This window comes from Durio zibethinus, chromosome 11 (assembly GCF_047325235.1).
Source record: "Durio zibethinus cultivar Kanyao isolate XHJ-2024 chromosome 11, ASM4732523v1, whole genome shotgun sequence".
Lineage (NCBI taxonomy): Eukaryota > Viridiplantae > Streptophyta > Magnoliopsida > Malvales > Malvaceae > Durio > Durio zibethinus.
This window is the reverse complement of record NC_143172.1, coordinates 623,074-647,063: the sequence shown is the minus strand read 5'-3', so window position 1 is coordinate 647,063 and position 23,990 is coordinate 623,074. Positions and strand designations below refer to the sequence as shown.

Genomic DNA, 23,990 nt, shown 5'->3' with positions numbered 1-23,990 from the left:
TTTGAAGTTCAAGAATCCACATGTACCAGTTCGCCTTATATCGCTGGAACTTTTGGTCATCACCAGTATTTGACAGTGCATTGGAAGCCAAACAATATGATTTATGCAGAAACAGATCGATCTGAAATGAAAAAGCACTTTCATCCACAAAAAAGTGGATCATATCTGATTGTATCTAATGAAAATTCCCAATACAAAGTTAAAGAACACATTTAAGAGAAGGTTGCTGTTTTCAATTTTAACTGTATCCCTAGGCATGTCAGTGCCATAGTAGATCCAACAAATGCTGAAAAGTGAAAAGTACACGAGCCGCTCCTTTCGGAAGAATGATTCATGGATCAAGTAATGTCTTTAAAGAAAGAACACAAAGTTGGCTCTACTGCCCACACCAATTACACTTCTCTCTATCCTCATTGCTCACCATTGACTTTCTCTTTTTTCCTTCTTTTAAAAAACGAAATTGTTACAATGGGCAGAAAGGAACTGGAGAAAAAAAATCATGATGCAACAAGATCAGGTGTTTCAGCCTCAATTGATAGCCCAGCAGTGTGAACTTTGCCCACCCAATTATCCAACCGGTCACGCAAGGATTTGATCTGTGGAATTCCCAAAACTCTCGGCTGTACCCAGGATACATGAACTGTTCCCTCAACTTGATCAATTATGCCCTCAATCAGATGAACCTGTAGTAGTGATTCATATAAAAGTCATACAAGTTATCTTTAGGATTTTTAACTTTCTAATGTATACAATGATGCAAAAGCCCATATGAGAAGGAAATGGAGAGAGTGGATTTCTATAAGTTCACTATTATCTTTTTCCTTTTTCATAATCTAAAGGCCTGAAAATTGTTTAATATTTTTATTGTGTCCCCGAATAATTTGTATTTCCATAGTTTATATACAAAAATTTGGAGATTAGGTAAGAATTCTGCAATCTTATTTCCCACAAGGTTTCACAAAAAAAATTAAGAAGGAAAAATGTGTAAAAACAGAAAAGACTAAACAAATCTTGTGAATGCTTTAACTTACAGACAGACTCTTCATGAGAAGATGCTCAACATCCTCAATTGACAGTTTTGTTCGCTCAGCAATAACTTTTAATGGAATAGTTCGATCTTCGGATGGGCGGCTGCATGGAAACATATTATAGTTTAGTTTTTAACTACACATACAGATATCAGCAACTTACCCTGACCTGATCCATTTGAAGAAACTGCAAACAGACACACCTGAAGATAATCTCCATTAAGCATAGAATATTAATTTTTTCCAAGAGCTTCTTCTCATTCTCAACCAAGGCTGGTTGAGCCCTCAACGCAGCGTTGTGCACACGACACAATTCTTGATAGCGAACCAAGTCCCCTGAGTTGAAGGCTTGGAGGATATAATAAAGCCACTCAACCCTGGTCCCCAGAAGACTCTTTATCTGTAAAAGATGCAAAGGATGTCATCATCTCAAATATAACAAAAGTAAAGACATTAAAGCAACAATATATACTTTTGGATGGAATAAAAAATGATATTCAGAAGGAACAAAAGCTATAACACTAGAGTCATCTTTCTCATCAAACCTCCAGAATGACAAATAAGCACGGTAGCATGTAACTGCAATAGCATAAAAGAAACTACACAATGAAAAGAACCTCTTATCAGATGGCACTTTTCAATCACTACTTAGGCACCCTTGCACCTCCTCATATATCTGACCTCAACATCTCAAACTTGGTCTATCGGCCTTATCTTTGTGAAATTAAAGGCACATGTTATGAATTGGTAATTGCACATAATTAAGCAGAGAGGAATGTTTCTTATCTGTTTGTTTAAGCAATTTAACATTCGAATCAACATCAAACCAAAGATGTTCACTCATACCAGATTGTCTACTAATAGACAGAACAAATGCTCTATCTAACAAACATTTTGTTTGTAGCATAAGTAAATTTTCAATCCCTTGGAAGCTTTCAGCTTTCAGGTTGAAACATGCTTACAAGTAAATCTATAAAGTTAATCAATTCTACTCATTATTACTCGTATTCGTTCCTTACCTATTGTTCCTACATTGTCTTAATCAAGCACTACATTGATCATCTCCAAAACAGTTTTGATGAGCTCTCTACTGACACCAAAATTATTTGCATTCTTCATTTAACTAAAGCTTGATTAACAGCCAAACTAGATTAGAACTAAAATCAGATTTTAAATGAAAAACCAGCAATATGCCTCAATGAACCATTGTATCAGGCAAATAGTAGTATCAGCCATTAAAGTTAATTTATACATGCTTAACTCATTCATAGCAAACAAGAAGCCTGAATATCATTTGAATTAAGAAACAACTATAATGACATGAAACTGTTTGCCTGTAAAAAAAAAAAAAAAAAAAATTCAGCTGCAACATACAGTGAAATTAAGAAACTTGATAAAGATGTTCTTACAATCGGATGAGCAAGCAGTTCTCCAAAGTTGTAGATGTTATCTCCCAAAAGAGCAGAAAGGGACAGATCAAATGCCAAATCCTATATAAAAAAGGATTAAATTAAAAGGAAATGAAGCCAAAGGATAGATATATCTAACAGCCAATAAAAGCTGTAAATTTTCTTTAGTTTATTTATTTATCCATCTACTTTTGATGACTGAGGTGTAAGGGGAAGTGCAACCTAATTCTTCCACCTGGAAAACAGAATACTTAAGCACATCAGCCATCTCACAATCAGTGTTATCTTCCAAACTGAGGTATATCATTTTTATATAGGCTTTATCATCAATTGTATACCTGGCAACTTGAATCATCCAAGAAATAATAAAATTTTAGGTATTGAAGATAAGAGAAGGGTATGTCGCATGAAAGAAAAGGTTCAAACTAGTAAGACCAGAATTTAGACTTCCAAGGCACTGCTGCCCATTAATTGGTTCATAATACAATTATTGTAGAAAGATAATAATTTCTAAAGGGGACTCTGAAGAACAAGTTTGTAACATCAAAGCTTCATAAATGACTAATACTGATGAGCTACAGTAATATCACAAGATAATACAATTGCACTTGCAGAAAACAGATAAATCTATAAAAACATACCAGCTTAAAAGATTCTGAGAGAGACTCCACTGATGTGTATGCAAGATAAAGCAGAGCACTTTTGTAGAACTCAGCAAATTCCTGGCGAAATTTATGGTATTCAGATGAAACCCAATAATAGCTAGCATATACAGATGGATCTATGTCGGTCATACTGTCAAGGGTACTCTTTCCATCTTCAAGAAGTTTCTTGCACTCCTTTTGCTCACCCTGCTCAAGCTTGAATTTGGCAATTTGCATCTTAATATAAAGAATTGGCTCTTCAATGCGCAGCTCTCTAGTAGCCTGAAGCTTTTCGATCACACCTTCAAGATAATTAATAGCAGCTTCTTTCTCTGAGTACTGCCGAGAAACTATAACAGCAAAATGTGCAAGCTTGAGAAGATTAATCTTGGTCTCAAAGTCAGTGATAAAATTGTGATACAACTGTATCAGTGAATCTCCAGCCTGAAATTTAAGAGAAACAAGCATCACAGGAAGTTGAATGATCTTGCCAACATCTGGCGCATGGGGTACACTTAGTTCATTTGCTACCAAATTTATGTATGTATGAATCCATACAAACATATATATATATATATATATATATATATATAAAGCCAACTCTTCGAAAATGAAAACCATTAATTAAACCACACTCCAGACTAATTATCCAAACAAGATACACTGAATGACCTAAGAGACCAATAAGAAACCATGCTTGAACTTTCCACATGTACCGAACAAAAACAAGAGGGGTAAAAGAATGTAACATAAGCTTGCTACTAACACTTTCCATTCTACAATTAAGAAAAGAATCCTCCTAAAATAAACATGCCAAGCTTTAGAAGCTAATGTTTCATAATGCAAATGCTTTAGCGAACTGCCATCCTGCATTGCAGCTCATGCAAACCAGAAGATTTCCTCTAGAAGATTTTACAAGTTAACAACAATTGCCATTTCATAACACTCTTCTATGACCAAAAACATTATAATGAACAAATAAAAGGCAAAACCCAACTGAAACTACTTTCTTTAATTATCTTTCAGTTATTGAACATCAAAGCGATAAACATTTTCTTATTTATTTCTTTTCAATATAAAACTAGAAAACAGTAAAGAAAAGAATATGGTAGAGCAGAATTAAAAAAGCTAATAAATCCCCCAAATGAAACCCCAATTCTACAAAAAAAAAAAAAACCCTAATTCCTCAAACTCAATTAAAGACAAAAAATGAGGGAAAAAGAGTAATCAACTCCATTCAGAAACCCTAACTCTCAAAATCTTAAAACCCTAATATAGAAGAGATCTACAAACCCTAAACCCAAACAACAAGGAATAGAGAGAAAAGGGAAAGAGACCTGAAAGACGGTGAGAGCAACGAACTGCTCCAGCTTGAGAGTTAGTTGATGCCAGAGCTTCTTCTGATACAGATCTGCAAGAGAATTGTACCAGTCGGCTAGCTCTGGATGCTCATTTCGAAGAGACTCTAGGTATTGCAAGGCCGCCATCGATCCCGATTTCACTCCACAGAGTAGAAACAAAGAAACAGAACTGAAGCCCAAGAGGTTTTTTTTTTTTATTTTTTCAACTTTGTTTATCCCTCTATTATTATAATAATATATGAATTCTGAAAACGAAAAAAAAAAAAAAAAGCTTTGTTTTCTCTGTCTTGTGCTTAAAGAAAAGAATAACGGAACCCGAGAAAGGCAAAATTATATTCGGGTCGGGTTGTTGTAAGAGTCTGTTTCATAGTGGGCTTTTTTGGACCATTCTTGAAAGCCAGAAAAAGCCCAACAAGATTCAGTCGAACTCCATGGATATTTTTAATTTAGGCCTTTGCTCCCATGGAAAACCCCAAATTGAGTAATTTGGGCTAAACGTCAAAATGGAATTAGGAACCAAACTATGTCGTTTCAACCCCCCATTAAAATTATTCAGCCGACTGAGAAACCACGTGATGGCCATTAATTGCCAACCATGTTGGAGATTGACAATGATCCAAAACATTATTGAGAAGGATGGAAGAGCACGCCCTGGCATTATCAAATACCAATCATCATTTCTCAAACTACCTTTACCTATGCTTTTATTAATTTAGTTGCAAAATTCAGAAGCTCAGTCGTCTTATAAAATCATAGCAACTCTGGATAGTAACCCACCGCACCGGCAAAAAATAAAACCCCAACCATATTAGGTAGTGGAAAGTTGAAATTATTTCCCTTGTGACTTCAAACCAAAGCAAAGGTACGGGTATCGATTAAACTTGGAGTCACGCTATTTGTTCATCAATTTTATCTCAAGTTTTTTATTTTTTTTTCTGACATGATATGTAATCTAACATGTCATAGAATACAAAAGTGATGAGACGAATAGTAATTTTTTTATACTTATGCCTTTGGTTTGAGTTTTCTTTATAAACCCCTCCTTCACTCACTCCCCCCCCCCCCCCCCCCCCACCCCAAGAAATTAAGACATGAAAGTTGAAGCCACAATGGTGCAGTTCAAGGCCTTGTTTACATCTCTTCTTCTCCTTTTGCTTTTAATATTTGCGTCATTGACGACAATCCATCCAGCCGCCGCCACTGGAGTTGGTGGACTTGGTCAAGACAATCATGTTGCAAACTCACATCAGATGCAGCAGAGGAAGCAGAGGATGAATCATGGAAGCTTTCGTGGCCCCCGGCAACACCTTCACAGCCCAGCGTTTGAGCACCCACTTCAGCTTCCCAAGCTGCCTATATAGTTAATTTATCTGCTTATGCTTTCCTTTTGTATGTCTTTATATTACTATGGCAGAATTCGTTTGAAATAGCTGAACCCAACTGTTGAAAGAGTCACTAGTTTCCAACTAGGCCAAGCTATATCTAAGATGTTTATCTCCTTAATAATATCTATGGTGATAATTGAGTAAACTGGTGTTCCAGATGTTTTCAATTCAGGGTTGGTGAATTCATCGAAAGAACCACTGATTACTTGCTTTTGAAGAATATATAGACGAATGAAAATGTAATTGGCTGATATTTTTCTCTCCTTTTTTTTGTCCTTTGGTTTGGTAATTGGTGATTAGTGGTGGGTGGTGTGTTGTAGTAAAGCAAGGCTTGAAAATTCAGAAAACCAAGAAAAGGGATAAGCTCCCCATTCCAGTGAAAATCATGGAATGGCTTGCGACGAACTCAAAGTACGATACCCGTCAGGAAAAAGCTCTCATCAGATACCTTCCTGACAACGATGTCTCTAAAGAAGAAAAAGAAAAAAACACAGTGGGGGTTGAGAAACTGACTTTATTAACTTTAATAAAGCAAATACATAAATGTGTGCAAGGAAGAGACAGAGAGAAGAGAACCACACAAGGATATACCTAAGCACCTTTAACAATTTCTCATGAACCCAAAAAAGCAGTTGACAAGCATACTCATCCATTGCAAGCGTAAAATTGGATGCCATGGAACCTAACTGAGTCATGACAATCTCCATGTCTTCAAGCCTCGAATTAAGTACTGGATTGTGAAAGTGGAAACAAAAGACTACCCGATTCAAATAATTGGTTACCACACTTGCAGTCAGTCCTTATGCGATAAAGTCCCAGGAAAGGTGTAAAAACAAATGAAACAAATACAAATGGGGTGAAGCTTTTATCTAGGAAAAAAATATGGTAAGAGTAATCACTAGGGTGAGAATTGAATCTTGGATGTGATCTGTTAGATTTACACGTGTGGGAGTAACATTTCCACGATCTATATATTCAACAAAATGGGTGGCAAAAAATAAAATACACTTTGAACTTATATATGCAAATTGTTCCAAGTTAAACTCTAATCAAGATTTGATACCAGGCTTTAGATCCCAGATGCATTACATTCTTCGAGGAGATCTAATAAATTATGTTCTGGGGCACTTAGAGATGGTAAAATCAAGCGATTAGATGTTGGTCGGGGTTTTGTCCCAGTAGCTTCAGATTCACAGGTGCCTCCATCCTCCATAACTGGCAAGTCAGCTCCCCTTCTTACACTGGCTGATACTCGCTCCTTCCAGATTCTTCCATCCCGATGACAGAGGTAATGCAAAGTATATGAATTTTAAATTATAGAAGTTTAATTCTCTGAAAATTAATGACAAGTTCATAAGAAATGGTTTTGAACAATTCCAGAGAACCAACATGGAAAATGAATGACAATGTCAAACTTCATTGGCTTTGAGAACTACATGGTCACTTTATTACATAACCATGAATACTAGAAAATGATAACCTATGAATAATATGAATCTCATTAACTGAAACAAAAGACAACTCTCGAAAGCTTACATTTAGAATTGAAGGTTCAGGTAGTGGGCATTGAATTGGTCGCTCATTGTCCAAAGGCTCAATCGGATGTTCGATTGGCTTAAACTCAACTGCTACTTCAATTCCATGAGCAGTAGCAGTAGCAGCAATAGCTGCACCTACAACATCCGGATTTGGAGGCATAACTTCCCTTTCTTCCTGCACCACAAGTGGCAGCTCATTAGTCATTTGCAACAAGAAGTTAACAACTCAAATCCTATTATAAGAGCAAAAGCAGATACAAACATCAAGGATTAGACATTTAAGCACACTAATGAGAGGAAGAGGAAGAGGGAAAATGATTGAGAGTTGATAATAGTGGTAGTAGGAGATGGGTACTTACTACTCAAACAGAACAAATTTTCATCATCATGGTGGAAAAACAAGAAATTCAAGCAACATAAATTCCTTATGCAATAGCAGACCTTCGTCTAAAAAGGCATTTGAATTCAATATCCAAAGAGCCCAACAACCCAAAAGCATATACCAGGCATCTATAATTTCCTATACTATCAAATAAAACAGATAATTAATCAGGAAATCTGGGTTTAGCTTATATTGGTGATTTCTAGGCTTGAATCATAGTACTGTCTCTTGTATTCATCAAATTAAATACACAATGGCACATGATGACAGAATTCTATCAAGAAATCTTAAAATTAAGGCAACTAAATGACCTATTTGGAGAGAATGTGGTCACAGTTAAAACATATTAATGAAATCTCAAACAAGTATCACAATAAAAGAAATAGCCAGATCACAAAATAAAGGCATGATATATGAAAGTACATCAACGAATTCCAACATAACCAGGAATATGCTTAACCGCTAACTTCTGAACACGAATATTTCGACCAAATCAAAGCATGGGAAAAAAGAAATTAAAAAAAAATCAAAATTAGACCGTATAAATCCAAATAAAAATACCCAACAATGAAAATTCAATGCACTAATCCAAAAAAAAAAAACTAAAAGATTATAAAAAAAAATTTAGATTTACATGTTCCTGATTCCAACCAAATAAACAATTAAACATCTAAAAAAAAACATTAAAAAAAAAAGGAACAGAAAAAGAGTTCTTACAAGAGAACTCTGGGAACGTCGATGGCCAGCCCTGCCAACAGAAAATCTGGAAAAAATGCCAACCATGTTGTTCTTCCCAACAATGGAAACTCTAATTCAGACAAAAGGGTCCTCCGATCTTAGATTCGTTCAAGACAAAAAAATAAAGTCAGCTGAGAACCAGCGTTATTTACTGCAAACACAAATTCTGATGCTACAGCTTCTCTGTCTACAGCTAAGTATAAAAAGAGAGAAATGGAGAGAAGATGATAAGAGTGGGGTTAGGCACTGAGGCTTGGCTTAGTTTTGGATTGTTTTGCGTAACGGGTTTTGTCTGTTTAGATTCTCTGTCCTTTAAAAATAATCTTTACTATTTACTATCGTTTTTAGTGTTTCAATTTTTTACTAAAACATGGAAGCCAGTAGAGGAAAGCTGTTAATGAAGAGAAGAAAAGGACATTTGAGAGAATCCATGTTAAAAGCTGACAAGAAAAAGGCAATTGGCAAGTGGAGTTAGAGCTATTGAGTTCATTGTTGAGTGAGATCACAGCCCCCAAACTTCGCCAAATGGTCAGCAAAATCCGGAGGTTGGTTCCATTGGTTGCGTGGCTTTGAGAGGCAGCAGCATTGCTGTCGAATGTCCAATGTCTATCTAAGCTGTCCCACACACGACCTATCTAAAATGACATCCACGCGCTGTCCCACAAGCTGGAAACTCTAACCACTGATTCATGCGCCGTTTACATGGCTTGAACATCATCTTTTCTTTCTAAAATGATTTTCTCTTTAAATTTATTTTAATAGAGAAGCATAAGTACAGTTTTTGAAGAGGACTGAAAGATTCTTATATTTTGTTTTTTTATGTCTTTCACCATTTTCTTCATTTCTTGCACTCCATAAGAAAAGTACAGAGAATTGGTGTTCATTGAAAAGAGAATTACTAGTAAAAAAAAGAGGAATTTGAAGATATGTACTATCGGAAAGTAAAGAGAAGGTTTCCAAGCCTGGAATAACAATTTACAGAAAGGAAGCATGAAAATTGACTCAAACTAATAAATATTTGTGATATACCCTCAAACGCTCAAACTAAACAACAGTACATTCAGGAAATTTCAAAGTCTTAAAAAAAAGGAAAAACTTAAAAATTAAGCAAAAAACATGACATTGCAACTATGCTTGAACAAGAACTTCATCCTGAAAGTGTGTTATTGTCTTGTGTACTAATAGGAGGCAGCTAGCGGCTTGGATCCACCATTTATGATTGCATGGCTAAAAATGGGAAACACCTGCGGTTACCACCAGAAGCAACAAAGATAGGGTTAGCCGGTTGACTGATATGTTCACAGAAATAACAAAGTCTAAAAACCCCAACCAGTCATTAACTTTAGCACCTACAGACAAGATCTCGTCAAACCAAGAAAGGGCAAAATTATACATAAAGAAGTAGCCAAGTCATAAAAATGAATAGTATGCAGTCAGGATTTTGCATACCACTCATTTATATGCCACATGGGGACACAGTTACTCTTGCATATAATGTCCTAATAATCACAACTTGCATTGCCTTTCAGTCAAATGATCACTAGTTCCTTAACCCAGAAAAAAAAAATCTTTGATGCACATTATAAACAAACATCCTTGCATTAAAAGGTGAAAACAGAGTATTCAGAGAGCCACGCGTGTTTGTAGTTGATAGTAGTAAATTCTTAATCTTCAATGAAACTGTATGAAATATAAACACTTAAGCAGGAATGGGGCCATTGTGTACATTATAAAACAAAACTGAAATATATTCGTTACCCAAAGAAGCAGGATAAACACAATACTGCTAAAGAAACTGTCTTAAAGAGGAGGCTAATGAGAACTTCCTAGTCTAATGTTAATTAGGCAATATTAATACATTACGCAGGAAATAAAAGCTAATTCTAAATTTCTATGCATGGATCAAGTCAACTCAACTCAACTAAGCCTTAATTAACTGAACAAATTAGGGTTGGCTATAGGAATCATTTTTCTTAAACTGCTTGCTTTGGTTTGGACTTACTGAAAGATCTAAAGATGACAAATCTCTTTGTGTTCAATCCATGTCTCTCTTTGCTCTTTCTACTGGAACAAATCAATCCAACTTACCAGAGATTCATATGTCCGAGTTCCTCATGATCAAACCTTCTAGGCTGTCCTCTTAGTTTGTCCTCGATTGAAACCATGTCCAGTTCGTACTTCTGTATGGGATAAGAACAAAAGAACTAACTCAAACAAGATATTTATTTATATTCAAATAATGATAGAAAATAGCAATAGGATACAAGTTAAACAGTAAAGAAGTATTATATGAAGTCAAAAGATGCAGGGGAGCTATGACAAACCAGAAATTACGCATGGCCTATGTGCTTGTTGAGGTCTTTTATCTTCAATTAAATCTCAATTCTTATCAGCTCCAGTGATTTCCTTTCATGCATTTCCAGACCTGAGACTTTTCTCTACATTGGGGCTAACTTTAACATTTTTTATTCCGTTCAGTTTAATCCCGATGCTAGATGCAGTCCAAGCTGGAAGTTCTAAGAGATGCAATGTCTGCAAGTTTGGTAATTCTGAGTTGGGCAGCAGCGCTGGTAAGAAAACAGTTTCAAGCATTGGGCAATAGGATATATGCAAATGCTTGAGCTTGGTTCTACTCATGGGCTGTTCCTTGTCTGCTGAACTTGTGGTTTGCGCCTCCATTTCCTTGTCCGCTGAACTCATGGCTTGTGCCTTCACTTCCTTCTCTGCAGAACTCGTGGTCCGTGCCTGCACTTCGTTGTCTGAAGAACTCTTTGTCTGTGCCTGCGCTTCCTTGTCTGCGGAACTTGTGGTTTGTACTTCTTTGTCTGCGGAACTTGCGGTTTGTACTACCTTGTCTGCGGAACTTGCGGTCTGCACTTCCTTGTTTGCTGAACTCATGGCCTGCGCCTGCACTTCCTTGTCCGCAGGACTAGTTGTTTGTGCTTGCGCTTCCTTGTCTGCGGAACTTGCGGTTTGTACTTCCTTGTCTGCAGAACTCGTGGTTTGTACTTCCTTGTCTGCGGAACTAGTGGTCTGCACTTCCTTGTTTGTTGAACTCATGGTCTGCGCTAGCACTTCCTGTTCTGCGGAACTCGTGGTCTGCACTTCCTTGTCTGCAGAACTAGTTGTCTGTGCCTGCGCTTCCTTGTCTGTGGAACTTGCCGTTTGTACTTCCTTGTCTGCAGTACTCGTGGTTTGTACTTCCTTGTCTGCGGAGCTAGTGGTCTGCACTTCCTTGTTTGCTGAACTCATGGTCTGCGCTAGCCCTTCCTGGTCTGCGGAAATCGTGGTCTGCACTTCCTTGTTTGCTGAACTCCTGGTCTGCACTTTCATTTTTGAGGAGCTCGTATTCTGTACTTGATTGTCTGCTGAACTCGTGGCCTGTATTTTCTTGTCTGCGGAGCCTGTGGTTTGCACTTCCCCGTTGGCTGGAACAACAACAGTCTTTAGTTTATCACAGAATGTAATTCTGAGAGTTTCCAGGTTTTCTGGTATCTGCCCTATTGAGAAAACAGTTTCAAGCGTTGGACAGCAGTCAATGTACAAATGCTTTAGGTTCCCAAAATTCAGGGATTGAATTTTCTTGTCGTGCAAACTCTTCAATTTGAGAAGGTTTGACATCCATAGAATCTCTAGGTTTTGCCACTTCCCAAGACCTGCCTCCACAAAAATGCTCTCCATTTCGTTGCACCTTTCTAACCAACAGCCTTTAATGTTCTTCAAGCTACCGGGCTTCAAATCGGACAAGTTTTTCAAAAAATTATTTTCAACCAATAAGACATACTTGACCTGCTCAAGAACAACCTCAATATCAGTGGGGCAATAATCAAATCCATGGATTTCCAAAGACTGGCCATCTTCTGCCACAGAAGGAAGTTTTCTAATCTTGGAGTAGATATCACGAAAGAGATGCTTACGGCTGTCACCGTAATTGTCCTCATCTTTGCTTTGTGAGTGAACAGCGGAAATAGAATGCATGATACTCTCCAGTAATTTAGAATTTTCCTTCAAACTTTTGAAGAGTTCTGTGCCATGCACAATTATTCTAGATTTCACATCCCCTTCAGGAATATCAGAAGCCTTGGAGATACAACAGCGATCCAACTTTAGCTCCAATGGTAGACACTTGACCTTCTCCCCCTTAAACTCTTCAATCACTCCCTCCGGTAGATAAAGACGCTTTAAATGAGTCGGGTTAATTTTGTCTGGAAGATTTTTCACTTTGGTCCCTGATAGATCAAGCACCTCTAGATGACTCAATGAATTCAGTGATGGCAACTCCTTTAAGCTCGAACAATCTCTTAGCAAAAGCTGCCGTAGATTGCTAAGACTGTCAAGAGTTGGCAAAGAATCAACAGCTTCTTCAGAAAGATCCAGAATCTCAAGTTTCTTCAAAGCTGACAAAGATTGCGTGCCTTCAATTTTAGGTAACTTCAGAGTTTGAAGCTGAGTAAGGTCTTTCAAGGATTCGACATTGAAATTCTTCAAAGAGCTTGTACCACGTAGGTCAAGCTGCTCAAGTTGTAACAGGATCCCAAAGTTTGGAGTTTTTTCTAGTTTGGTGCAGTTCCTTAGAATAAGGGAATGGAGTTTGCTAGGCTCGCAAAGAGATGGTAAGGATGAAATCTGAGTTTCAGAGAGATTGAGTACCTGAAGCCTAGACATTTTCTCAAAGGATTGGTTTATTTTTGACAGAGCTTTACAACCTGAAAGATTAATAATCTCAAGATATGCTAGATCAACCAAGCTTGGCAACTCAGTCAGGCTCTCACAATCCGAGAGATCAAGTTTCACAAGGCGAGTTTGTTTTGTCAACTCTGGAAGGTTTTGAAACGAACAACCCTTTAGAAACAGACGGCGAAGGTTGCGAAGCTCCAAAAGAGATGGAAGACTTCCAACCTTGGTTTTTGAGAGGTTGAGGGACTGAAGGCTAGTCAGATTTTCAAAAAAATTTTCTGGAAACTTTTCCAGACTAGAGGAATCGGAAAGATCTAGAGACTCTAGCTTTTTGAGATCCTCTTCCTTTGGGCTCAGAAGTTTTTCCAGTTTAGAACAACCTTGCACTCTGAGATCAAGGAGGTTTTTGCTAAGGCTGTCAGGTAAAAACCTAATCCCAGTTTTTGATAGATTGAGGACGCTAAGGTTGTCAGTATGATCAAAGCAATCAAAATATATTTCCTTTATCCTAATGGCACCTGAAACATCAAGAACCTTGAGGTTCGGCAGATATTTCATTAGGCGCAGTCCAAATAAACGATCACATCCTCTAGCTAAGAGGATTTTTAGGTTTTCAAGAGTCTGAACAATTGGTAATTTCTCAATTTTGGTTTCAGAAAAATCAATGAATCGAAGACTTTTAAATGACTTGAAACTTTTTTCTTGGATCTTTATCAAAGAGGAGGACCCAGAAAGATCAATTACCTCAAGGTTTTTGAGATTGGCTAGCTTTGGTAGAGATTCCAGGAAAGAACACTTTCTAAGGATGAGCCTGCGTAGTTCAGTCAGGTTGGAGAGACTAGAAGGCAATGACTTGATTTTGAGTGCAGATAGATTAAGGCTTCGAAGTTTGGACATGCATGCAAAGAGTTCTTCTGACATTTCCTCCAAAAAGGGTGAGCCAGATATCTCAAGAACTATTAATTCTTTGAGATTCTCAATGTATTTGATGTCTTTCAACAGATAACAGCCTCTGACCACAAGCACAAGCAGATTCTTCATTTCAGATATGGGTTTGGGGAGCGATGTGAGCCTGGGATAGAAAAGGGCCAGAACTTTGAGTTTCGGCTTTGCTTGAAAGAATGTGTCTGGGGCTTCCCTGCATGGATGGCTTCCATCAATCAGTAGTGAGGAGACTGATTCCCCTTTCTTATCCACACTAACTGTCCTCATCATGCCATCAGCTGGTGCCATCCTTTCAAAAACTTGGCGATTCTCACCCTCAAGCACGGTAGCCAGCCCCAGGTTGGATGTCTCAAATAATTCACGACATCTATGATCCCACAGATTAATCGTTGCTCCTTCCAGAACAATAAGATTGTCCTCTTGCATCTTCAGCATGCCACGATCTATTAGCTCCATCATGATATCGTATCCCTTCTCATAAGCTGTCTTGACTCCAGCAGCAAGATCAAGATGACCTTCTAGTATCCAGTGAGTGATCAACTCGTTGTACTGAACACCACCATGTTTCCCCAAGAAGTTCCAGCTATGCCAAAAGCAATCAATCACGCAATCGCCTGGCAACATTTCATATGTGAAATGAAGAAGTGGTATCGGATCATCTTTGTCAGCTTGCTTCAGAATGTCAAGGGCTGTATCGAAAGCACGCACCCGTGCTTCGGGACCATCTTCTGCAATGTGATTTAAGGCTGCTGCCAACATGATAATTTGAACAGGCAAAACCTTGCTTCTTTTTTCAATGTCATGGCGAAGTATTTCGAATCCTGGATGCTTGGAAACGTTGTCCCCAACCCTTTTTTTTAAGAAACTCGCTGCCTCAACTCCCGAAAGGGGTTGAATCTCAACCACCGTGATTGATTCCTTATTGCTAAATCCTTCTTCTTCAGGCCTTGTCGTGATCAGAACCCTGATCTTTTTGACATCTTCGAAAGGAAATAAACTTTTCATGATGTAATCATAATCTTCGGGCGTTACCACTCCTTCAGAATCCAACACCAGTAGAAACATGTTTTTTTGTTCATTCTTATCATTAGCCATTTCTCTTCTCTTCTCTTCAAGCTTTTCTGTTACCTTCTGAGGCAGCTGCTTTAAGTTCTCATCGTACTGCTGCTTTTTCTTGTCATCAATATCATCAACATCTTCCCATACACCGCCAATGGTAGGGATGGAAAACTGGCGGGCAATGGAGTGGCGAAGAGAGTCGTCGTCCTTGTGCTTGTCGTTCAGAGATAGCCAAAGAGACATATAGAAGGGCCCTTCTTTACTGACAGCAGACTTGGCTATTTCTCTGGCCAGCCATGTTTTCCCTGTTCCTGCATTCCCAGTGAGGACAACTGCTTCATTATTGCCCTCTTCCAGCATCTTCAATATCTTCCCTGCATCACCCTCGTTTGCTTTTGCTGTCTCTGGTTTCATTTCTAGCGGCATTGAAACAATTATATATAGTTAAGTAGGTAGAATTTTAATGCCATTAATAAAAAAAATAAAGATTTTCTTATAAAATATGAGGAAAAAATCTCTGTTTAATTACCATTACTTACAGGCGAAGTAAAAGTCACATAGAACAAACTTTTGGTAACTACTTACTGGCCACAGTTACCATTATCAACTATCCGACTCTCTTCATTTTCCCAGTCTTTAACTATGTCACCAGGATTAGTTGTTTTAAACAAAATCATAGCAGTAATTTTTATAGACCCCTTCATTAAGATATCCATATATACGGGAAGAAAACACAGGCTTAGTTGATCCAATTGTATATAAGTTTGTGACACATCCACTTTGCCGTTGATATACGGGATTCACATTAAAAAAGAAAGAAAGGAACAAAATTAAAAGTACATATTACATGCACTTGTGGTATATAAATTTTTATATATTTATTTTTAAGGATTTGTAAATTTTTTATATATTTAATTTTAAGGGTTTATAAAATTTTATGTTTTTTCATTAAGGATGTGGTATAAAATTAATAATAGATCAAATATAAATTTCAGAATTAACAATCTAGTTGAAATATTAGAAGCATGCCCTATGAAAGAGTACTATCTATGTACATCTAAATTATTTATAAAAAAAACAAAAAAACCCGATTAAGTTTGGTGTTACAAGTCATATGACACTGGATTCAGTTAAATAAATTGATAAAAAATCAAATAAAATTATTATAAAAATTTAAAATTAAGGATGTGCATGCTTATTCATTTTTTTGCTTGTTTTTTTTTTTTTTTTTTTTTCAAAATGTAACCTTTTTTAAACTATTATTTTTTTTATGGGTGTGTGAAATTCTAATATACAAAAAGATAACTCGTTAACAAATAGAGTTAAGCAAAACTTCAAATTATAGAAAATAAATAAATTTTTTATACATTTTTCTAATCATTGATGGTGTAATACACAAACTAATGCCTGGGATATTTTATTTTCAAAATCAAATATCTTTCAATATCCTCATTTCTTAATAATATATATTTCTCCCTATAAACACCAATAAATGCATTTTCACTTTCATGTTTTACAGATTTCCCGTTAAAAATAAAACAGAAAATGTTCTTTTAAAACCACATAATAGACCCTAAATCATGCAATTATCAGGCTTGAATTAGTTTTATAGTTTATATATACCTGCAGTTGGAACATCACTCTTTGGCAGCTCTGGTGTTGGAATAGTAGGCTGTGTTCCTTCAGAGCTCTGACCCTCTTTCTTGTCTATCACCAGGAAATTAACGAAACACAACATCAATAACACTTAATTATAATTACAAATTTAAAAAAGGAAAGAAGAAAGAATTCGAATTATAAAACAAGAATAAGGAAGTAATTAGAGATTGTGCAAAAAAAAAAAAAAAAATAAGGAAAGAAACTAAGCTTTAAAGATCCACTTTGCCATTGATACACGGGATTCACGTTAATAAGGAAAGAAAGGAACAAAATTAAGTCCATATATTTGATAATCATAATTTTATATAAGAAATGAAAAAAATTTTAAGTGTATATATTTTATATACTGTTAATGTATAGATTTTATAATTATAGATGCATATCATTAATAAAAAAAAAAAAATTTGTGTATTTATTTTTAAAAATTTGTAAATTTTTTCTATATATTTTTTTAAAGGTTAAAAAATTTTATATATTTTTTATTAAGGTTGTGCTATCATATGATTTCTTAATAATGAATAAAATCTAACTGTAGATCAAATATAAATCCCAAAATTAACGATCTAATTAAAAAAATTAGAAGCATGCTCCATAAAAGAGTACCAACCATGTACATCTAAATTATATATAAAAAGACACTGATTAAGTTTGATGTTACTAATCATATGACACAGGATAAGTTGAATAAATTGATAAAAAATCAAATAAAATTATTATAAAATTTTAAAATTAAGGATGTGTATGTTTATTCATTTTTTTACCTTTTTTTTTTTTCAAAATGTAACTTTTTTAAAGCTATTATTTTTTTATTGGAATCCTAAATTTTAATATATTCTTTTTGTTCTAAAATGTTTGTCATTTATTGATTTTTATGAAATTTAAGAAAAAAGTTTGATTTTAATATATTTAATTTAATTTAATTTTTTTTAATAAAATTAAAGTTTCATGATTTTTTTATTGTTAAAAAATTAAAAAAATCAAAAAATATAATTTTAAAATATAAAAAATAAGAGTTTTAGATATTCAAAAAAGGAAATAGGACATAATTTTGGGAAATCCCAAAAAAATGGATAAAGAAGATGAGATAGAGGAGATATATAAAAAAAACTCATTAACAAGTAGAATTAAGCAATTAGTTTTGTATAATAATAATAAAAATAAAATTTTAATAGATGCCCAAAAAAATGAAAAGCGCAGGCCATATATATCGTTTATAAATGTGATGGTATAATAAGCAAATTAATGCTTGGGATATTTTATTTTCAAAACTATATATGTTTCAATATCCTAATTTCTTAATAATATATATATATATATTTCTATATACATATTTTCAATATATCTATTTCTCCCCTTAATCACCAATAAATGCATTTCTCTATCATGTTTGACCGATTTCCCATTTAAAATTAAAATAAAAAATCTTCTTTGAAAACCACATAATAGGCCCTAAACTATGCAATTATCAGGCTTGAATTAGCTTTATAGTTTATATAATATATATATATATATACCTTCAGGATTACACTTTGGCAGCTCTTGTGTCGGAATATTAGGCTGTGTTCCTTCAGAGCTCCGACCCTCTTTGTTGTCTATCACGAGGAAATTAATGAGACAAAACATCAATAACGACACTTAATTATAATGATGTATTTAAAAAAGGAAAGAAGAAAGAATTGGAATTATAAAACAACAATAAGAAAGTAATTAGAGATTGTGAAAAAAAAAAAAAAAAAAAAAAAACCAACCTTGTTCCATAGCTTGAGTTAAATGACAAAAGAAAGCCACAACAGTTCTCACTCTCTCAAATCTCAATGCTCTCAAACACTTATGGTAATTCTCATACTTCTCGCCTTCTAAACCCTACCCCTTTTTATAGCAATGCGGGGCGCAATTTACATCCATGCACGCACACACGTACTTCATACGTAGAAGAGTAAAGGCGAATAAAGTTCCAAGAAACTTGGTCTAGAAACTAAGCTTAAAGAGCCAAAGCCATCAGTCTATTCCCCTTGCATCTTTGTAGGAAGAACAACCCAGAGTGCAAAAAGACACTGAAAGAATGGCCGAGCGAGCAAGAAATCGATGTATTCCCGAGAGCTTGCCTTTCACTTAATCCCATCAGCAAATGATCATCGATTGGCTTCTCTTTAGAATAAGAATTGCTTGTTCCTTTAACCATTTGGATAAAAAGGAAAAAGAAAACGTGTACCTTAACAATTCCTTACTTGAGAAACTCAACTAAATTTGCAGTACTATTCTTGTACCTCCAGCGCTTCTTTTTAAAGAATCACAGCCAAGTATCTCATGCCAGTGAGGAGGCTTTCGTTGCAAAACATGTGTTAGGCTTATAAAAAAAAAGTTTTTTTTAATAATTTTATGATATTTATCAAATAAATAAATTTTCTAATAATTTTACGTGGTATTTATCAAATAAATAAAAATATTTAAATAAATAAAACAAATTTATATTATTTATCGCATAAAATTAATTTTTTAATAATTTTATGGTATTTATCAAATGAACAAAAATATTTAAAAATTATAAGTTATCCAATATTAATTTTTAATAATTTATATATTATTTAAATATATATCTTTTTATCTTTTAAAATTAATTTACTAATAATTTATGGTGTTTATAAAAAAAATAAAAGTATTAAAAATTTATTAGTTATCCTAAATTGATTTTCTAATAATTTAGATATATATAACTTAAATACATATCTTTTTGTCATTTAAAATTAATTTTTTTATAATTTAGATATTTATCCTTTTTAAATTTAAAAATATCAAATTTAGTTTTACATTAATAGATTTTATAATAATCTTTTATTATTCAAAAAGACAAAATTTAATCTCTTGATAATTTTTATAATATATATCTTTTAAAAATAAATCATTATTTAACATAAATTTTATTTGGTGTTTAGTTCTCTACCTTTGTTTACATCTCCTTTCTTTCATTTATTACAAAATGTAAGTTACATAAGTATTTGATTTTTTCTTTTGTAGGTATTTACAGCAGGTGATTTGTCTTTAATTTTGATTCCTTTTTTAATGTATTACCAAATGTAAAGTTATAATAACTGTAAACATTCCAATTTATTTAGGAATCTACAAGATTAACTTTGATAATTAAAAAATTAAAAAAATAATAAAAATGAAAAAATGAAAAAGGTGTTTGAGTTTGCATAAAATTGAGTTGATAGAATTTGAATTAGATTCAAAGATTGAATCTCAATTACAAGAAGTAATTAGGATTGATCAAAAACTCCTCTGATCAATCCATATAAATAAACGCTGAAACATACAGGAAGCACATACAGAATAGAAAAAAAAAAACACAGAAACACAGAAAGAAAATTAGAAGTAGAAAAGAGAATAAATATATCAAAGACACAGCAAGCAAAAGGAAAAAAATTTTCGAAGTTTTGTTAAAGAGAAGAAAAATTTTTTTGAAAAATTTTCAAATTTCGGTAAAATTTTTTTGTGTTGGTTGAATTTTTCGACAGACTTCCCAGATTTCGGTTAGCTTTCCAGTTTCCAGCAACTACTTTCCAAAAATCGATGAATTTTTCGATGAACTTTTCGACGAACTTTCGACGAACAACCCAAATTTCGATAAGAATTTCTAGAATTCGATTAAATTCAACCAGTGTTCTTGGGTAGGGATGGCAACGGGTTGGGTCGGGGCATGTTTTTGCTCGCCCCGAACCCAACTCGATCCGATAATTTTTTTGTTATTTTTATACCTAAACCTTACCCGACTCGACATTATATAAAATCATATCCGACTCGACCCGACCCAAAATTAATAAAATATTATTTTTAATATAAATATAAATATATATAAATAATTATAAATAATTATAAAATTAAATAAATAATTAAAAAACTATTTATATATATTGTCATAACGTCTAGATCCGGGGATCTATCGCTAGACATTGACTTTTAGGGAGTCGCCACCAATCTTTTTTATCTAGGTGCGATTGGCCACCTAAGGAATCTGTCCTTCAAGGGAACACCTAAGTTTAAGGGCCCCTAAAAGAATTGGTTCAGGTCTACTAACCAGAACAGGGTTCGGGAGTTCGATTACGTGTGAGGAAGGTTATAGCACCCTCACAACGCCCATCAAAAGATGGTACCAGCTTGAATTTGTGTTATCCAAAAGCCTTAAAATTTTACCAAGTAATTAATTATTGGAAACTTTTCTCAATTGACTCTAATACTTTTAGCAGAAAATTGAGAAAATTCCCTCACCTCAAGAGTATGCAAGAAAAACTACTGTTTCACTTACAGAGGCTCCGTCGTCGGATTATTTAAAGAAAAAAACAAGATCAAAATTAAGATAGAAAGGAAGGAAAGAATGATTTTTTTTTTTAGGGAAAATTGATACTTTCAACTTTTCCTCAAAAACCCTTTTTTTGAAAATTTATTTCTAAGGAAAATTGATACTTTCAACTTTTCCCCAAAAATACTTTTTTTGGAAATTTATTTTTCTTTTAAGGAAAATTGATACTTTCAACTTTTCCCTAAAAATATTTTTTGGAAATTTATTCTTAAGGAAAATTGATACTTTCAACTTTTCCCTAAAAATATTTTTTTTCAACTTTTCCCTAAAAATATTTTTTTTGGAAATTTATTTCTAAGGAAAATTGATACTTTCAACTTTTCCCTAAAAATATTTTTTTTTGAAATTTATTTCTGAGGAAAATTGATACTTTCAACTTTTCCCCAAAAATATTTTTTGGAAATTTATTTCTAAGGAAAATTGATACTTTCAACTTTTCCCTAAAAATATTTTTTTTTTGAAATTTATTTATGAGGAAAATTGATACTTTCAACTTTTCCCCAAAAATATTTTTTGGAAATTTATTTCTAAGGAAAATTGATACTTTCAACTTTTCCCTAAAAATATTTTATTTTGGAAATTTATTTTTCTTTTAAGGAAAATTGATACTTTCAACTTTTCCCCAAAAATATTTTTTTGAAAATTTATTTCTAAGGAAAATTGATACTTTCAACTTTTCCCTAAAAATATATTTTTTTAGAATTTTTTTATTTTTATTTAAAGAAAATAAAATAATAAAAAATAAATAAAAAGACTATTACATAAACCTAATCTAAAAAATAAAAAATAAAATAAACAAATAAACAAAGAAATAAAAAAAAAAAAAACTTGGAGCGGCTCGGATCGCGGCTCGGCTCAAGGAAAAGAAAACGGCTCGGGGGAGCGGCTTGGCGGCTTGGCTCGGCTCGGCTCGGCTCGGAGGGGGGCGGCACGCGCGGGTCAGAAAGCGGGTCGACGCCCGGGTCGGGTCGGGTTCGGCAAAACGCGCGGATCCTCTGGGTTACTTAAGGCCAAAACGACGTCGTTTTGGGAGGGTATAAAAGGCACCTTCCTCTGTTTTTCGGCAGAACACTCCTCCCCCTCTCTCTCTCTTCTTCCTTTTTCTCTCCCTTCTCTCTAGAAACTGAAGAACACCGGTGCCGGATTCTGGAAATTTTCGTCGGAATCTGGAAATTTCGTCGGAAGTTGGCCGGAAGATCGCCGATTTCTGGGATTCTTCGTCGAAAACTGGACTGGTCGTCGGAAACTTCAATGTTCGCCGGAATTGTTGCCGGAAAATTCAAATTTCGCCGAAATTTTCGTCGGATTCTGGAAATTTCCAAAAAAAATTTTAGCCAAAAAATCTCTAAAAATTTTTTCTCACTCCCAGAACACTCCTAAACTTTTCCTAGCTTCCTATACGCCTCCTTTTCTCTCAAATCAGTAGCTTTGCTTACTGTTTTCTGTCTGTGTTTTGCATTCTGTTCCAGAGTCCCTTTTATAGGGATTGATCAGGAGTTCCTGATCAATCCCAATTCCTCTTTGGACGGGAATTCAGTCTTTGAATCCAACTGGACTCTTCTGATTGAATTCCCCTCCAGAGTGGGATTCTTCAACTTTGAATCTTAGTCATCCAGAATTAAAATCAAAATAAATAAAAAAAATACTAGATAATCAAAAGATATGATAGTATAAAAATAAAAAAATAATATCAGATAATTCGGAAAAAAAATCAGATAAAATTAACAGATAATAAAAAAAAATAACATAAGATAAACCCAAAAATATATTACAAAAAAAAAAAGATAATAATAATAATAAATATATAACTATATACATACAATACATATAAATCTAATCTAAATAAAAATAAATACACAAAGATATACATAATAATAATAATAATGAAATACATAAAATACAAAAGAAGAAAAAGAAAAGAGAAAAAAAATACAGGATTGAAATGGGCCTTATCCCTTTGGGCCAGGCCCAATTGATCTGGGCCCGGACCCAATTGGGTGTCTATAGCTGCCCCTCTTTGCACATTTTCTGTGAAACAGAAATTGCGCAAAGACGTAGACACCCAATCAAGACTCAACTCAACATTTTTATTTTTTGATTTTTTTTTTAAAAAAATTTTTGTTTTTTGTTTTTTGTTTTTTGTTTTTTGTTTTTTGTTTTTTGTTTTTTTGTTTTTTTTTTTATTTTTTTTATTTTTTTTGTTTTGTTTTTTTTGTTTTTTTTGTTTTGTTTTTTTTTTTTTTGCCGAAGTTCCTCTAAACAGAGGCACCACGACTTTGAAAAAATAAATTGCTCCTCTCAACAGAGGCACCACGACTTTGAAAAGTAAATTGCTCCTCTAAACAGAGGCAACGGAACTTTGAAAAATAAATTGCTCCTCTAAACAGAGGCAACGAACTTTGAAAAAGTAAATTGCTCCTCTAAACAGAGGCAACGAAACTTTGAAAAATAAATTGCTCCACTAAACAGAGGCAACGGAACTTTGAAAAATAAATTGCTCCTCTAAACAGAGGCAACGAACTTTGAAAAAGTAAATTGCTCCTCTAAACAGAGGCAACGGAACTTTGAAAAATAAATTGCTCCTCTAAACAGAGGCAACGAACTTTGAAAAAGTAAATTGCTCCTCTAAACAGAGGCACCACGACTTTTGAAAAGTAAATTGCTCCTCTAAACAGAGGCAACGAACTTTGAAAAGTAAATACTCCTAGACGATCATGTCCGAAGGAGTTGAAAGTTGTGTTTGAAGGGATTTCAGGAGATTATGCCCAAAGGTCTTATAAATCAACCCCGATACCAAGAGCCATCCTA

At 34.3% G+C, this 23,990-nt stretch overlaps 3 protein-coding genes across 5 annotated transcripts; all 3 read right to left on the bottom strand.

Moving 5' to 3' along the window:
• Positions 1–122: 122 nt before the first annotated feature.
• LOC111291450 (26S proteasome non-ATPase regulatory subunit 13 homolog A) lies at positions 123–4,732 on the bottom strand. Of its 2 annotated transcripts, XM_022883212.2 has the most exons (6): positions 4,419–4,732; positions 3,079–3,525; positions 2,438–2,518; positions 1,232–1,428; positions 1,032–1,131; positions 123–683 (listed from the first exon to the last, which is right to left on the bottom strand). In XM_022883212.2, exons 1-6 carry the CDS (start codon positions 4,566–4,568, stop codon positions 498–500), a joined length of 1,161 nt encoding a protein of 386 aa, XP_022738947.1. In that variant the 5' UTR covers positions 4,569–4,732; the 3' UTR covers positions 123–497. The 2 variants fall into 2 exon arrangements, with proteins under 2 accessions (XP_022738947.1, XP_089623573.1); XM_089767447.1 differs by lacking the exon at positions 2,438–2,518 and having other exon boundaries at positions 4,419–4,672.
• Positions 4,733–6,773: 2,041 nt separating this feature from the next.
• Positions 6,774–8,664, bottom strand: LOC111291104 (uncharacterized). The gene is made up of 3 exons (XM_089767448.1): positions 8,465–8,664; positions 7,364–7,540; positions 6,774–7,103 (listed from the first exon to the last, which is right to left on the bottom strand). The coding sequence occupies exons 1-3, from the start codon at positions 8,528–8,530 to the stop codon at positions 6,897–6,899; spliced, it is 450 nt and encodes a 149-aa protein (XP_089623574.1). The 5' UTR covers positions 8,531–8,664; the 3' UTR covers positions 6,774–6,896.
• Positions 8,665–9,304: 640 nt separating this feature from the next.
• Positions 9,305–18,714, bottom strand: LOC111291103 (putative disease resistance protein At4g19050). 2 transcript variants are annotated; one of them, XM_089767446.1, is made up of 6 exons: positions 18,574–18,714; positions 18,340–18,417; positions 16,790–16,873; positions 10,810–15,582; positions 10,574–10,665; positions 9,305–9,729 (listed from the first exon to the last, which is right to left on the bottom strand). In XM_089767446.1, the coding sequence occupies exons 1-4, from the start codon at positions 18,581–18,583 to the stop codon at positions 10,895–10,897; spliced, it is 4,860 nt and encodes a 1,619-aa protein (XP_089623572.1). In that variant the 5' UTR covers positions 18,584–18,714; the 3' UTR covers positions 9,305–9,729; positions 10,574–10,665; positions 10,810–10,894. The 2 variants fall into 2 exon arrangements, with proteins under 2 accessions (XP_089623572.1, XP_089623571.1); XM_089767445.1 differs by lacking the exon at positions 18,574–18,714 and having other exon boundaries at positions 9,390–9,729; positions 18,340–18,562.
• Positions 18,715–23,990: the final 5,276 nt, after the last annotated feature.